The sequence below is a fragment of the Lytechinus variegatus genome, chromosome 4 (assembly GCF_018143015.1).
Source record: "Lytechinus variegatus isolate NC3 chromosome 4, Lvar_3.0, whole genome shotgun sequence".
Classification (NCBI taxonomy): Eukaryota; Metazoa; Echinodermata; class Echinoidea; order Temnopleuroida; family Toxopneustidae; genus Lytechinus; species Lytechinus variegatus.
In genome coordinates this window covers 43,458,249-43,476,443 of record NC_054743.1, presented here as the reverse complement: position 1 = coordinate 43,476,443, position 18,195 = coordinate 43,458,249, and the positions used below count along the sequence as shown (strand labels likewise).

At 34.9% G+C, this 18,195-nt stretch overlaps 1 protein-coding gene across 1 annotated transcript in view; it reads left to right on the top strand.

Moving 5' to 3' along the window:
* The first annotated feature begins 8,935 nt into the window (after positions 1 to 8,935).
* Positions 8,936 to 18,195, top strand: part of LOC121414121 (serine-rich adhesin for platelets-like) — a 67,335-nt gene continuing 58,075 nt past the window's right edge. The window contains 1 exon segment of the mRNA XM_041607186.1: positions 8,936 to 9,467. Within this exon segment, the coding sequence (XP_041463120.1) occupies positions 9,368 to 9,467 (100 nt within the window). The 5' untranslated portion in view covers positions 8,936 to 9,367.

Sequence of the window (18,195 nt, the reverse complement as noted above, 5' to 3'; positions counted from 1 at the left end):
CTTTTTTTTCAATTGATCGCGCAACTTCTGGTCTGGTCGGCTCCGAGCGGGTAAAATCTTTATATCAGTTTCTACCGTCATCTCCATAAAGTCAGCTTCTCCCGCTTTTCAGCTCATTACTATAAACAACCATAATTTGGGGGCAAACAGCAATTTAAAAAGAGGAAGGTATGGAATTCGTGTCGTATTAAATAAAAAAGTACAATATTTTTTTATCAAATTGTATTAAACTTCATGTCATTTCCCTGTATACATTCATCTCCTGTCCTGTTTTGCGCCCTCAGTTTGAAATTTTGAATGACACTTAAGTTTCTTTATATTAAAAATGAAGCGCTTCAGGATAAGTCAAAAAAATTAATCATCCTTTATTATATAGATAGATAATTTCAATAAATCACAGAAGTTTCAACTTTATGCGCACTATTTTCCTTGTAATGAAGTTCAATAATCTTAGAAATTCAATTGAATTAGAGACGATTGGGTATTAGAGATATTGATGAAACGTCCGCCCTTTGAAATTTCAGAGTTTCATTGCTCTGCGCGGGGAGGAATATCTTCCTCTACCAATCTTCTCCTCTGTTTTGCTAGTTAAAAAAATGCACTGATGCTAAATTGTTTGTAATCAAATCTGATCTTTCCAAAGAAAGTTTCAATATATCTTTGAGAATACCCTTTTCTCGGGACCCTTTTTATGGCAAGAAAAATTGATAAAACACTTTAGCTTCCGCGCTTCGCGCAGAGTTATTATCATTTTAATTTCCTCCATTGTATACCTCTTTTGTGCGTTCACAATCACTTTTGAAAACAAGGTTCAAAATCGCAATATAGTCAACCGAATTGGAGGTACTAGAGACAAGAGAAACGGCTCCTTTTCATTTTAATTTATGAAACACTAAAAGCTTCGCGCTTCGCGCGGGAGGGGGAAACTCCCCCTCCCTGCACCCACCCCCTAGGGAGCGCGCTTCGCGCGCTCTGTAAGTGTTGGCACACTTTGCGTGCATTTACCGCCCCCTCCAAAATGAAATCCTGGCTACGCGGTTGAACTGATCAAGCACTACCAGCATGGCTTTCAGAACATTATACATTCAAAAGGTTCTGAATCTCTTAGTTACACAAGATGTTTTAATTGGTATTTTGCATCAAATAATGTGTCCTCTCTGCAAAAGTTACTTGAAAATGAAGTTTAATGAAATGTAGGCACCAGGGGCCCGTTTCTCAACACCTGGACAAGTTAGTTATATCTTTATCCACCAACCACGGAGTTAGTTCCAATCTTACTAAACCCGTTTCTCGAAAGGCTTCCTAACTAAAATACCTTGATATCGATATTATCGGTAAAAAGAGCAGACGAGACGTAGCCTTAGTCACAAAATAGCATAATTTTCAAAAAGAAAAATTATAACAAAATTGCAAATATTGTGATGAATTGGGAATTTCATCTTTTAAGAATAATAGCACAGGTATATTATGCACCATACATACTTAGACCATGAAGACTTGAGCATTCAATTGCTGAGAAAATGGAATTATGAATAATTGATCTCGTGACTAAAAAATCACATGTGGACGTTGAGATGGGTACCCCCGGGATATCCAATTTTAATAGTTTACGAAAGTAAAACCATAACGGTTTTCGTTGTAAAATGATGATAATTATATGGTATTTTACGATTCCAAACATCAAAATATAGTTTAACAATTTTCTTTTAAATCTTAGATACTGAAACTTACTATTTGACAAATTCTATGCATAAATTAGAGATAGAATTTATCAAAATGTTAATAGGGGTCTGAAAACGACAAATACGAGTCCATTTATGGATGGCCTGACGTGGTAGAATCTTTATCAAATGAATTATTTTACTATTTCAAAATGAATGGTTTTGTGGAGTATTACCAACAGTTTTTGTAGATTCTTTGTATTACCATGATCATAGAATGCATTATCCAACTTGTTTTTTGATGTAATTTCAACATCTTTGATTGATTACGTAAGATTATAATTTTCACATTTCTAGGCACTTTTGCATGTCATAGTCTACCCACGTGATGCCACTACGTCATTATTAGAAAGAAGTTGTGACAGGTTCGGAGGTGTCATAAATATTTAGTGAGGTTGTTGTACCCGATCTTGGTAAAGAGGGCTTCGTGAAACGGTTAGCGGACAAGTAGCTCACTATCTCCGATTTAGTCAAGAAGTTAGACTTATGACGGTGTTGAGAAACGGGCCCCAAATGTCCAATTTCCAAGATATCCTCTTTATTTTTTGAGCATATAGAGAAATACACTTGTTAATATAGCTGGTGTCCTCAAGTTGTATCACAAATGGCCTCATTTTTGTTGAATGTAGAGTGAAATGCAGCACTATGTTGATAATTTTAGGATGAGGATGTCTTTGTTAGCCCTTTTCATGTCACCTTATTGTAAAACCTAAATGTCACTCTTTTGTAATAATTGGCTCATGTGTGACATATGTAAAGTGTTTCATCTCCATATAATTCAGGGTTCCCCAGAAATTTGAAAACATAATTCCATTACTTTTTGTAGTAAAGGTGAATTCAGGATCCTAATTTCAATGTGCCTGGAACATTTGACATTTACATCTACAGTTGTATTGTATAGTTCACTTTTGTGACAAGATCTGCATGCTATGCTCTGAAAATTTGGAAATAGTTCATGGAAATCTGTCAGTTCAAGAAATTACATGAGTTTGTGTTCAAGACAATTTTGAATCTTGATGTTGGTGAAACGAAAATGGTACTGTACCCTGGTCAGAAACAGACCATACCAATGATATACATGTAGATGTAGATGTACATGTCATGAGTAAGGTAGTAGGTGGAGTGGATGACTGTGAGGGGAGGTTATGGAGGCCATCATAATGTGTCTGATTTTGGAAACGGCGCCAGAAAGCAAGCCATGGAAAGCAGCAATTTAGTCATGGAAAAGTCATGGAATTCTTTTTTCAAATTTCTGTGGGAACCCTGACTGCAGTAATAATGGAGTGGTGACTTAACTGTTAAAACTTAAAGAAGGATAATACCATCTTTTCAGAAGCTGAGCTTAAAAAACAACTAAACTGTGCAGTGGGCGCATGGACATGTCGGGAGTTGTAGCTTCAGCTTCAGCAACTAGTCTACATGGTCTAGATTCTAGATAGATCCACTCCTAGTAATGGCAATTAGCCAGGAGGCTTCTTTTCTAGAGAGTAAAAATCATTTACTAGCGTAAGGTTACTCTCATCGAAGCCAGGTCCTCCTTTCTATTCATTTGTGTGTACCACAAAAAACCTGAAACTTTCGCCCCCGAGATTTCTACCTTCTTTCTAAAAGATCTAGCCCTAAATCATGTACATGGGATACAACTTCATTTCCGACATTTCTACGCTATGGATTTTATTTTTAAACAAGAATTCATTAAAAAAAATGAGAAAAAAGGTCATGAAAAGATGGAAGTGACTTACCCGATGTTTACGCCGCCATCTTGTTTTCTATTCTTCACCTACGATAAGGATGCTTGCGTGCTCCTTAAGAAAAAATATTGCATCTCTGAAACTTTTATATACCGTAAAGAACATGTTGGGGCTTAAATTTCACGAAAAATAATGTCAAGTTCACATGATCCACAAGGTCAATTTCAAGGTCAAAACTTAGGTCAAAGTGTCAAAACACCTCAATATGTTCCAATCTTAAAAGTAATGGCAGAATTAGAATCCTTATTCAATTCCCTTTCCAATGATACCCATTTTGTAAAGATTGGCCCAGTGGTTTTTGAGATACGAGGATTCAAAGGTAGCCGGCCACGCCCATTTTTGCCGAAAATCTCAAAATTCAACGGGCCGTATCTCGCGAACCCCTGGTCCGATTGACCTAAAATTTGAAATTTGGTACTGTGGGATCACACTTAACAAGTATACCAATTTTGATCAAAGTAAAAAATGGTCGGGTTAAAATTTTTATTTTTTTTGGGTGATTTGACATGGAATGACCCTGCAATCACCCCCCCCCCCATAGACAGATCCAGGAGCAGCCCCCTCCTGTTTAAACTGCAATCATGGAGTAGAGAAAAATGATAAGGAAAAGAGGAAAGGATAAAGAAAGAAGAAAAAGAGAAGAAATAATAAGAGGGGGATATTGGCTAAATAGCAAAACTGAAAATGGTCCACCCTATGAGCATGAGCTATATGTAGGTTGTTTTGCTCCTTCACAGTAATGGTACCTCCTTCAAGAAAAAATATCAAGACCCCTGTTCTTAAAATATGGGAAAACGATAGATACATTCACGCAGTTCTTCAATTATGGGCAAGTCCAAGAATTTGCGCGCGTTACGTATGGGACATTTCAGACGCTTCAATGACCTGAAAAATAGTGTTAATTGACTTTTATTAGATAGATTGAATACCCTCATGATGGTAGACATCTAGGAGAAGAATAATCATGGAAAAAATGGTGGCATATGACCTTGACCTTTTAGAGAGAAAAGATGGGCCGTTACGTATGGGACGCAGAAAAGACAATTTTTAAAACAATTTTTACAAGTTGAGAATTCTCTGAAAGTATTTCATTTGACAACTTGTAACTCAGTGTGATAGAAGTCACAATGCTCTAGTATATCTAAGGCAAGTTTCATGTCATAAGCCAAATCCCTCTAATTACAGACTATAATTAAACAAATTAATGACATGTTACGTATGGGACAGTTACGTATGGGACATTTTGTCCCCATAGAGAATGTACACAATTTCTCCCATAATTTGAAAATTGAAATAATTTAAAATATGGAAATAACAAAAGAGTTTCTGTCTTTTAAAATGTTCTATTGAGACATATTTGATATGACTGAAAAGGAAATTAGCCATTTCAACATTTTTTTTCTTGTTTTTCATGGTTTCATGAATTTCTTATGTATTTCTATTGTTTTTTATTTTATTCATATTTTTCCATTTTCACATTTTTTCACTTCAATTGTTTTCATTAATCAGTATTCATAACAAATCAGTCTTTAAAAACTAAAGAAAAGGTAAATAATCACTTTTTAGAGCACTCTTGAAATTTGTTTTTCTCCATTCACTTTGTACACAAATCTCCCCATTGACATAGTGTGTAAATGTCCCATACATGTACGTAACATGTTGTCCCATACGTAACAATTTTTTAATTAACTTTTGATTAAAAAGTAAACTCTATTTTTGAAACTTTTTTTGGTATAACATTTTCATACTTTATAAATTAGAACTTCCCAGAGATGCAACAATACAAGTATTGTATTATGAGAAATAACTTAAAAAAACATCCTCAAAATGTTACGTATGGGACATTCCATCCTTGGACAAGACCTAATTTGCATAATTAATTAGATGACATCACTTCTTTTCCCCCAAAAGTAATAAGATGTTAGGGGGTCCATGTCCCACCTATGACTAAATCTCACAAGTTTTGTTTTTATTTTCTATGAGTTTTTATAATTGTCCCATACGTAACGCCCATTTTACCAATTATGCAAATTAGGTGCCCCAAATTAGCATAAATATGCATATTTGCAAATTTTTATTACTGAAATTTTAAAATTCAACATTGGGCTTTCTTACCCCACCAAAGATAACTTTTTAAATTAAAGATGAAATTTTGCCTTCTAGGGTGACCTTTTCTTGGACTTGCCCTTATGCTGAAATGCAGAGAGTTCCCAACCTATTCTGTAAATTGAGTAAAGAGGGAGCTGTTGACAGTCTGTTGCCAGAACCCTTGAGTGGTATTCTATAAATGCAAATTTCTTGTTGTTCTTGTTTAATATCTCACCAAGGTCATACATGTACCCTTAATAAAATGATTCCACCCACTCCGAAGCCGATTTCAATAAACTTTTCTTTGATGTGTTCTTTAATCCCTATATTTATTCAGCCTTTAGGGTTGAGATACCCATATATGACAAGAGTGGCTGACTTGGTTGCAGTTAGCATATTTTTTCCTTTGGTAGTTAATCATAGTACTTTTGATACAAGATTCAAATATTTATTGTCTGTAAAAACACAGAAATTCGGCCTCCGCTGGCACTACAATTTACATGACAACACTTATTCAACATTACATACAAAATACAGACATAAATAATCAATTTTCAGCATTCTCTAGCACGCCCACACCACTGCAGATGCGCATAACAACAGATTTAGCGAATCCGCGCCACAGCACCAGTGCGGCGAGCCAGAGAATACTGAAAAATCCAGATAAATAATGTAGTACGAATAAATTAAATTATGTGACGTTAAATAGAGAGCAAGGAATTCTGTAACTGGCACAGGAACAGAAAGTCATGGGACAGTGACAGAATTCCTAAAACAAAAAAAAAAAAAAAAAAAAATACCAGAAATAAGCCTTATAAAACATGCGAGTCCTGCAGCTGACTGTATTGTATTGTATTGTATGGATGGCAAGTCAGTGGAAGTAAATTGAACCGGCAATCCGGCAAGATGCACGGAAGATCTAAATACTATTTTATCTAAGGTCGCATGTCATAAGGTGGTCCAATTTTGCGAACAGGGTAAAAATGATCAAAAATTTTATTTTTGATATGTCATAGCTATTACCATTCTCTAAATAATGAGAAAGTTTTAAGTCTCAAATACTGTTATTTTTCCTTAAAATGACTAATTAACAGCTAATTATTACATAGATGTCTATGTAAATGTGAATTTTGAAATGCGTTTTTCACAAATTGGACCTGCTGCACATAAAATGGTGTCAAAAGTTAATGCAACATTGGATCATCCTAGTATTTTGTAGTTATAATCTTGAAACATCAATGATTAAATCTGTACCAAAAATAAAATAATTATCTATTATTTTATGCATGTTAATTATACTAATTAATTAACAGTATTTAATTTCACATTTTGGCCCCCAAAATACCTGTCACTGTATTTGTATGCTTGGCAAAATGACAACAACATGGGTAGAAATGTTTGTTGCAATGATACACATCATTTGTACGAAAAATTAAGATTACAAATTAGATAATTCACCAAATCTCTCCGGTTTACTAATTGATAAGGTTGTAGATCAGAGCTTGCATACACATGTATTCCATTGCTGCATATTTTCAAAATTGTCAAATTTTTATGACATTTAGTAGTTCCCTGCTTTAAAACGCCCAGAAATATGAGGATATCAGTCATATTACATATTATAGTAAGTTGTTAATTAGGTTTAATTAATATTTCATCATTTACCGCATCCACCGGCTCCGCCACCCCTGTTACTTCAAACTTAATGTGCTATAGTTTTTGTTCCTGATATTGTATTGATCTAATTCATAGTAATATATTTAGCCTATAGTTCTAGCTTCAAAATGAGATATTACTCAATAAATTTGGCCAAGATGCTGTGATGTAGCAACAATTTATCCATGGCACCGTGTGGAAAATTGTTCATACGCCACCCTTTTTGCATACCCAACTTATGAAATGCGACCCTATATATATAAATAAATTGCAAGTGTATGCAGAATGGACAGTATTTGAGTTATATGATCATAAGTTATTTAAAGCACATGTACATCATTTATTGGGAACACCACTGCTTCACCATGTTCATAATCTTAGAATTTGAATTGGGAATAACTTACATGTAAACTGTAATAACTTCCTAAGTTATGTATATATAATATTGCACTTAATTAGTTTATGTTGCAAATCATAGCATTATTAAGTATTATTATTTCCATACAGGGGTGTTTGCAACTTGGCTATTTTGGACATTTTTCCTGGGCTAAATTGCCACAGGTCCCTTGCTGTTTATTTCATAGTAAATCCTATTTAATATAAATTTTGTAGTGAAACCTTTATTCATTTGCAAGAAGATCGATATGTGTATGGTATGGCATGTAGGCAGTCGGTGACCAAGGGGACCACCAAGGAGTAAAATTGAACCTATTTCAGCTCAACTGCATTGTTCAGTTACGGGACTCAGAAATGTGGTCTTTAAACAGATGATCTAGATAAAGATTTATGGTTTTTGTTTGCAGGTGGTTCAAAGGCAGAGTTTTCAACATTGTCAATTTGTCTCTCAAAATAAAGAAAGAAAGCAACTCTGTCAAACTTTCAAAAGGATAACAGAAACTGTGTTATTCCTTTACTATGTTCCTTTTGATAGCAACCCGATTGTACCCAGACCAGGTTTTAAGACATCTTCCTCTTTTAAGCCAGCTCCATTTTCCTTCATATTCTTACAATGGGCCTCAAGCGCAATGATGCTTCAGAGTTCCCATGGTGTTGAGACTTGAGCGGAGACAAGATTTGTCGGTTTAGGCTGTATTTTCAGGATTGCAATGGCAAAATATAGGTTGAATATATACATGTAGTCTTGTAGGGCAGACACTGTTTCCCCATGATGATGCTATAAAGTTTGTTTCTTGCTACTTTCATGTACATGTACATGAACATTGTAAAAGGTTCAAACTCTTCACCTCAAATTGCAGTGTAATGAAAAACCCCCATAAAAACTATGCTTGCCATGCATGTACAATGTATGTGTGTAGGTATTCAAAAAGGCTAATTAAATTTGGGGAAATGAAAAGTAATCCTTGCCAAAGATTCATCAAAATTTGCCAGTTCCTATGAGAGGAGAAGCAGCAGTGAGTAAGAACTTCCTAAGGTCTAGCTAGTCTGCTATAAAGACCCTGTTCCAAGTTGTGTATTGAAATGTGCAGAGTGGATGCTCGTAATTGGTATGGGCTTTCAGTCTTTCACCAGAAGAGTGCCATTTGAATTCTGAAATTCTTATAACAATTTAATGTCCTGCTCCTGTTCGAGTAATGAATATGATTGATCATCTATTAAACTCAAAGTACTTTACTTTCTCTGTTGAAGTCTGATTCTAAAGACTATACAGCTACTGGGAGCAGTGCTTCAAGGCGCTAGACAACATCGCTGCGCGTAATGTCTGATTTCCCTTCTGCCCCTTATTCAATCATAGGACACGCAAGTGAAGTGCATGCTGGGTAGACAAACGGAGGTCGAGTGAGCTTATCCTTTGGCTGCTGATACGATCAGTTTGACTCTGCAGTGTTTGTTCGTGGGGCGTTCTAAATTCCCAAGCTTTTTTTTTTTACCGCAGCAGGAGTAGATCTACTTCGGTACAGTGTAAACATAGTATCGTCATCTGTTGATTATTGTTCGCACAGTTGAAAGTTATTAATAACCTCTTGTGCTTTGGAAACTTTTCGTGTTACATGGACTGTGATACATGTTGAACCCGTTCATCTTTATTGATCCTTCTAGTTCTTGATTTGTTAAACTTTTCCTTTCAGGGGAAAAGGGGAAAGTTTGGGTTAAAATCGTCATGAGAGTTTCTTTCTTTAACTGTGAAGTATAATGGATTGTAGTTCCGGAAGTATGGATTCAGCAGCTTCCAGTGGAATGAACTCAGATTCTGTCCGTTGGTCGGAAAGTGAAGAGAAAGGAGAGAATGAAGGTTTGTCCTTTTATTTCAATCAAGCTCAAAGAAGGAGACTCCAAATAGAGACACCTCAAAGATGTGTTTGTACATGTATTTTGCTACTAGATTATCAATTTTAATAGACATTCAATTTTGATGTTTTGAACTTGGAGATGTTTCTTAATTTTTTGTACCTGTTCTCAGTCTTGTTTACTAATTAATATAAAAATGGCTATTTGCAGATAAATGAAATTGTAAACATTTGTTCAAGAATTCCTTTCATCTTTCTTTGAGTGGGACACAGTCCAATCATACACTCTTTATGTGAAGCATCACTTTTTCTGGGAGGCGCACTCAGAAGCAATAGGGTTTATGTGGGTTCAATTACTTCAATAGCTGTTTTAATTGTTGAAATCCATGGGCTCTCCGAAGATTTTTCTGGGTGTTCTCGTTCTGTTGGTACAGTACATACTACTTTTAGATCCTCTAAAGCCCCTTCCCCCTACTTGCATATCTGGCATTAGCCTACTATTATCGGATATGCGCCGGGCTAGCGGGCAAGTTACTGATCGCGCGAAGGAGACTGACGGCCTGTCAGTAGTTTGCCCACTAGCCTGACGCATATAGGCTAATCTGGCATTTGACATGATGGAATCTAATAAAACTGATAATATATATTTTTTGTCATTATACAAAAAAAATATATATATTTTGGGGGAGGGGGTAGAGAAACACAAATTATTATTTTTTTATTTTGGCAAGATAATAAAAGACAGCTGCTTTCTAATAGCTTCAAGCAAATCTGATAAAGGCAAGGATATATTTGAACCAGAACAGCCACATAAATCTAACAGCTTCAGTTGGAGTTTAGCCAATTAATTATTGTTTGCTTGGGTTTTGAACTCTGTATACTCCATTTACACGTTAGTCTAGTTATGTCCACCTCCTTCAAATAATAATTATTTCTGTAAGATCCAACTTTGCTCTGAGACCAGACTAGTAGCCAGCTATGGGTTATGTGGAAATTTCATGTAGGCAGTTTAGGGTTTAAAACTTACACAAGTAATTGGCTTGAATCATGCAGACTCTTTTATCTCAAAGACTGTCAAAAGATTTTATATTCAATTTTAAAATCCCTGGCAGCGTACCATTCTCTAAGTATAAATAACATTCTTAAACCTGATTTTTAAATTAATGGTTCACTTAACCTTAGGTTGATAGACAGAACAATAGAAGCAAGGTCGAACTTGAATTTTAGTAAAACATTTGGGAGTTTCATGCAGCTGATGTCAATGAAACAATTGTTGATTTATCAAGTTTTGAGGCTCAATTGACAATCATTAACAAGGTGTGAGGTTTACGTTGAATGGATAATTTAAATTAGGTTTAAAGTATAATTTAATAAGTTAATATTTGTGAAGCTTATAGAGAGACTTTTTACTAAATTAAAGCACCATTTAATATAAATTTCAAATATTGTTATTAATGGGAATTTCAGGGATTCTATTAAGATTTTTTCAGGGCTCTTATATGGGGCTCTTTAGGGGCGAATTTATCCAGAACCCCTGTGTAATTTTCCTCCTGATTTGGAAACCCTCAAATGAATGTAAACCAATATTTTTTTCAGAGGAGCATTTCATAAAAGGACTTGTCAGATATATTTTCAAATATAGTCCTGTTTTATGTGACAGTTTCCATAGTAACTGTGCTCAGCCAATCAAAATCAAGGAAAGGTGTCAGTTTTGACAACCTGTCAGATGGAAAATTTACAACCAGGCTCCCCTGATTGTAAATTTTGTTGCTGTAAATGTACTCAGAATATAAAACTGCACAAAAACAAAATAACATGATGGAGGGCCCTACATGTAGTTAAATATATTATACATGGTATCAAGACCAGAGTCATGTTTCATATTAAAGACATGTCAAATGCAAAATTTCTATAACAAATTTACCATTAGCCAATCAGATAGAAGGATTTCAGTAGCTTTTAACGACAATAACAGTTATGGAGCCCTGATGTACTGTGAATGGTCTACAAAATTTCACACCCGATGTGAACGTGCCCTAGTCAAGTGTCATGGGTTAGTAGCATCCCCACCTCACTCCTGATTTCCTGGGGCAGATTACGAGCAGGAAGCCGTGACTTAGCTGCAGATTTTCTCAACTTTCCACCGTTTTCCACCCTTTTCTTCTCAAAATCCCACTGAAAAAAGAGAGGAAAATATCTTCCTATGGATGCAATGATGTATGGTGGATTGGATTGAGAATCATGAAGGAAGTATGTTTGAATAGGATGAGAGGGCTCTAGCTACCAGATGTGCATGAGACATTGCCAATGAGTGTTTTCTCATGTCTCGTGTGTAATGCATCTTAAATTTGACATTTCCTTAACATGGGGTGTCAGTTGAGGGTGTACAGAGTTTTTTGTAGGATGCAGGGTGCGAGAAGTAGGTAATAATTGCAGTTTATTTAAAGGTCAATTCCACCCCAGGAAAATATTGACTTGAATAAATAGAGAAAAATCAAAGTAGCATAGTGCTGAAAATTTCATCAAATCGGATGTAAAATAAGAAAGTTATGACATTTTAAAGTTTTGCATATTTTTCTCAAAACAGTGATAAGCACAACTAGGTGAGTCAATCGATGATGTCCATCACTCACTATTTCTTTTGTTTTTTATTGTTTGAATTATACAATATTTCATTTTTTATAGATTTGACAAGAAGGACCAACTTGACTGAACCATATAATGTAGTATTAAAACAATGCTAATTCCACATGTTCAAGGAGGAATTAATTGTTGTATCACTTGACAATGAGGAGAATATTAGAATATTTCATATATATAATAAAATTATACAAAATAAATAGTGAGTGGATGGCGTCATAGTCACCTCATTTGCATACCAGCCAGGATGTGCATATGACTGTTTTGTGAAATGAAGCGAAATTTAAAAAATTCATAAGTTTCGTATTTTATATCCGATTTTGATGAAATTGTCAGTGTTATGCTTGTTGGATTTTTCTCTTTTTATTCAAATCAAATTTTTGTTGGGGTGGACTTGTCCTTTAAAGAAATAAACCTTTTGGGATTTTTGTTTCACCAGAAATAGGAAGCTCCTTGATTAATGGTAGTTTTGAATAGGTGTGCACAGCGAGGACTTTATGGGTCTGTGTTGAGCAAGAAATTTATTAATGTAGGAATGCCAAGTAGTAGGATTGCATTCTATTATTATGATTTTTAAGGGGAAAGGGACACTTAATATGATTTTCCCCCTGGAAATTATTATGAAACATGTTGAATGATGATTTTTGTTGTTTTCTTTCCTCATAATTCTTAAGAATAATAGGGGTTTAGGCTTGAAAATAGGATAAAAAGAAATTCTGTTTTTTTCACAAATCATAATTAAGGTTGGCAGTTCTGTTAATTGGTAGTTCTCGATATGTGTGAAGTGTGCACAATGAGGACTGCACTACTGTACAGTATATACATATTTTCAAGGCCATACAGGGAAGGAATTACTCTCTCTAAAAAGAGCAAGAAAAAAAACTTACCATCTTTTTGACTGAAAAATGTGCTTGAAAAAGCAATCCAAAGTGTGCATCTGTCCAGATTATGCAATTTCAATACTGAAAATGTCAAAAGGCATATATGCTTGAAAAAAATGTTCAATGGAAGTATTATAGATAAGTACCTTCTATCTTCCTTCTTTGTCATAAAACATTTAAATAAAATTTGAACTATGCAGTGGAGGGTGGCATTTACTTTTGAAATATCAGTATACTCTGTATCGTTGATCATGTCACTAGTCTTTAGATTGAAATACCCATGCCTGTGTCAAAACTGATATGAATTCCACAAATCAAAAGTCAAATTAGAGATTATGAGAACAAGTGTTTTGTATTAGATGTCCTTATCATTCACTTCTTTCAAAAGTGTTGGGATTTACAATGTAGGCCTATATACACGTCCACTTTGACTTTGTAATTTGCCTAAATATTATTGAGAGACAAATTTAGACGTCTTACCAACGGTAACAAAATTTGACAAATTAACCATCAAATGAACTCTTTAGCGGGTCTGAAATACTTGACTTTCAGTTTGTCCCAACAAGTGCACGTCAGAGTCTGTGGATGCGTTGTTGCTTCTGAAAAGTGTTGGCCAGAGAAATATTTGCAATTTTACCAGGGCAGAAATGAGTGAAACGTACATGTACAAGTACTGACATGAGTGGAGTCTATTAATTACATGACAGGAAGCATTCCACACAAGTATTTTTTAATTTTTTAGTACAGGGGTGGGGACGACGCCCACTTTGACAAGGATAGGGGTATTTACAAGAGATTAAACACTTCCTGTATGGGGTGGGGTGGCTGGCTGATGTGCATCGCTCAGCTGTGTTATGCTGAATATGTAGATGTATGCATTAGGCCTACTATTAATCCCAGTCATGAGAAAAATACAGGCTTCAATAAGGATCAATATCTCTCGACAGTACACATACTTGGGAATATATGCGTGGTAGTTTGATACTCTTGCAGAAGAAAAATGTACATTTTGCAACTGACTTTACAAATGTAGGTATACAGTAGAGTATTTCTTTCAACATGAAGTAAAGGGAGGGGGGGGGGAAATATCTGTCAAACTGGTCAAATCAAAATAAAATGATCATTTCCACTTTTATGAAAATGTTTAATTGCATAGTTTAGAACATGTACATGTACATGTATGTATTAATTTGATTAGAGAACAAGAAAACAATGCACATGTATATAAAGTTCAAGTTACAATAGCCTTCTTTTTTTTTGGGGGGGGATTGAAGTTTTCATCTATTAATCAGTCTGGAAAAAAAATGATTTGTATGAGATGAAAAGTGCTAAAAGTGGGTAATTGAATGAATTAATTACTTGACAAATTATCTTTTTTTAAAGTACATGTATGACCAATTTAATAAAAATGAAGAAATAAACAAATGAATGAATTAATTAAATACAGTATGCACAGTAAATATATGTAGATCCATAAGTTGGTAAACAGATACATTTTAATATGTCGATGGAATATGATATGTAAATTATAGTAGGTAGGTCAATGAATATGTAGCTATCTATACTGTATATATAATGAAATATTTAAATGATGAGCCAATAGGTAAATAATAGGTGGATATCAATCATAGTAGTAAATTAATAATTCATGAATAAATGATTATATAACAAATAAATGGAACAATCCAATCAATGAAAAATAACTTGAGTTATGGAGTGAAAAAATGATTTGTCCAGAGGCCCGCAGCACAAAGTTTAGCAATGATCTAGAACATTTTTCTGTGATTGATTCCATTGACTATAATGTACAATCAATCGTGAAATTCAAGCGTACGATTAGTCGCTAATCTTTGTTATGGGACCCAGGTAGGTATTATCAATACAAGCGCTTCTATGATACTGTTCATAGAGTGTAATACTTTTTGTTTCAATAAATTATCTGGAATTACCATCATTACACTCTTGCTAAACAACCTCCAAATGAATCAATTCTTATTATAATACTTTAACAATAAATACACTTAAAGGGGAATGAAAACTTTTGAACAAATGGGCTTGTGTAGAAACAGAAAAATCAAAGAATAAGAATAAAGAAAGTTTGAGAAAAATCAGACAAATAGTGAGAAAGTTATGAGCATTTGAATATTGCAATCACTAATGCTATGGAGATCGTTAGCAATGCGACAAGGATGTGTGATGTCACTGATGAACAACTTTCCCTTTGGTGGACTATAAAATACCCTCAAAATGTCTCTTTGCTTTTTGTTATGATGATACAAATCATCCATGATGTATTCTTAAAAAATATGTATTACATGCCCTCATGTAGACAGAACACATGATTTATGGGTAGATGTGATAAAAGAGGCAATTCTAGTGAAATATATACTAAAGTAATGGGGAGGGTTGTTCACAAGTGACATCACACATCTTGGTCGCATTGCCAAGTGATCGCAATATTCAAATGCTCATAACTTTCTCATTATTTGTCCGATTTTTCTCAAACTTTCGTTGATCTGTTTCTTTGATTTTTCTGTTTTCACACAAGTGATCTTGTTCCAAAGGTTTCATTCTCCTTTAACAACTGTAGCTGAGGACTTCAATCCACTCTTTAATATCAATTGTAATTAAATCAGCTATTAAAAAATCCTTCAATCTTTTAATCCGTCATGTACAATGGATTCAATATAATCAATATACCGGTATTAAAATGCAATATAGTCATTCACTGTTACAGTAGCTCTCATATTGAGTCAATTATACAAGCTTGATTATATTGCTGTACATATGGTTTAATGATTATACTGTGTATTCATTTAAATATGTTAAGTCTTAATGAGGAAGCTACACTAATATCAAGCATCTATTTGTTGCAAGCCAGGTAGGCCTATATATTTACATTATTTCTTCAGCAAGTTAGATTTGTACTTGTACCTACAGTATTCATCTAGATTAAACCATGTATGTTATATTTGGTATTGCACTTTAGGTATGCAATTAGGGCTATTTTACCTGACACTATCTAGCACCCATTACTCTTCAGGATGTTCTTGATTTACCCCCCTCCTGTCAAATTTCCCTCTCCCCCTCTAAGGTCAGGTGTATGTTGTCCCTGTGAGGTTGATTCATCAATGAACTTTGACCTTGTTCAACATTGCCTTGGAAATATGGGATTTGAGAAAGGTTCATCAAGTCCATGGTTTTCAAGTCTGTATTGCTTCAAGTGAATTAGAAAATGGGGGTGGGGGGGGGGGTGTGTGATAATGATGTTTGTAAATTATTTAAAAATGAAGTATAGGAATAAAAAAGATAACGATTTTAATTGAATAGCAAATTTACCAGAGTGCGCAAAAATGAAGATAATTTGGAGTCATATTTACATTCTCTCATATTTTAAGCAATATGCACATTTGAGAAGAAAGTTTAGTATTTCCTCTTGAAAATGCAGAACCCGAAGTACATTGTGCCAAAGTTTTGTTTACTATTACATGTATTTCGGGTACCTGTATGGATCTGCATGTATCATGTGACAGACATTGCCTTTAACATCTCTAACATGTCCCATGGCAATACTGAGTCTTAACACCTGTCAAGAAATGCTTAGAATCTGTTGGAAAAGATTATTAGCCACTCAATAGTTTCACTGAACGATGACAGGACTTGATGACAAAAATAGAAGCAAAATAGGTTAAATCGAGTTGGTTTAGACTATTATATTTCACATGATGGTTTCATCATTGTGGAACATCCGAGATGGGTTCAACTGCTGTATGCGCACTTGGTGTTTGTAGCCTTTAAAGCCGTTTGTGGCAACAGTTCAGGATCTGCATTCCTCAAGGGGCAATCCATTGCTACCTGAATCGGGATTAAGATGTTTATCATCTCTGCATCGATCGCTATCTTCAGTCCAGGAAGCCGCCTCCATGCCATGCAGAGACATGGGTCGAAGATAGCGACCGATATCGGTAGTACCTTTCTGGGGACATGACACCCGTTACCAAGATGTTGATGTGACGTTGGTCCATGGAGGTTTACGGATGATGACTATCGTCGTTCCTGCTTGTGTTGAGCAGGTGATGATCTGTGCTGGAGATTCTGTCATGGTTCATGCCATCAAAGTGGGTCGTTGCCATACTTGACACATGAAACTCAGAAAGTGATGATGTTGCGAACAAAGTAGTCGAAATAGTTATGTACAAGACATTTATTCTTTTCTCTCTATGATAAGTGCAACAGGATGGACAAGTGCCACAAATGGACACACTTTGAACAAGGACTTTGAAATAAATAGTCATTCAGCGATTCATTGTGAGATCTCTGAATGTCAGTCATGATGTCAAGAAGACTAATTTTTTTCACTTCTTGAGTTGGACAAATTATCAAGGTCTTTTCCTTTCATCAACTATGAACTCTGGATCACATGTACTTGTACCATATTAGGTCTTTGCTTCATGAATTGGCCAATGAGGTTTATGTCATCTAGGATTCTGATATTTGCTGAACTACTATATGAACGTTGGACCATTCGTATAGAGTATACAAAATTAATGCCAATTACTTGGGACACAGGTGTATTGATTCAATCCTAAAACTCTGATCTGTATATTGAAATCAACCATTTATTCACCTTGAACATGGTCAAGATGCTGCAGAATTTATTTATTCTTGCTACATGTATGTCATCTGAATTCTAGACAACAGTTGATGTTAGCAGTCCTTCATCAGGTTTTCTTGGCCTGACTGTTTTTGGAAAGTGCTTCAAGATGGAGTTTGTATCTGTGGAGAGGGTCTATTTTAGCCACAGAAGACGTAATGTTTCTCTTGTATTTTTTTTTAAAACTTGATTACTGCATAGCTATTATCTAAATTCAAGTATATTGTATTCAAAGTTAATCCAAGTTAAAATTAATGTTATGTACAACTTTTATCTGCCATGTAGCTGGAGGGTTTCTGAGGTATAAAGACAATGTGATTCTAAAATTAGTAATCTTTGGTGAGGCTTGATTCGCCTTCAGATCATGTATGTGCATCACTCAACTAACTAAATCAATTACAGTTTATTGTTTCGTCTGCATAGCATAAATTAGTATTGGACCTAGTTCATGAAACAAAGACATATTAAGGGTAATACTGTATCACTAAAGATCCTGCCTGAGTTTCAGGTCACATGACCAAGGTCAAAGGTAATTTAGGGTCAATGAACTCTGATAAT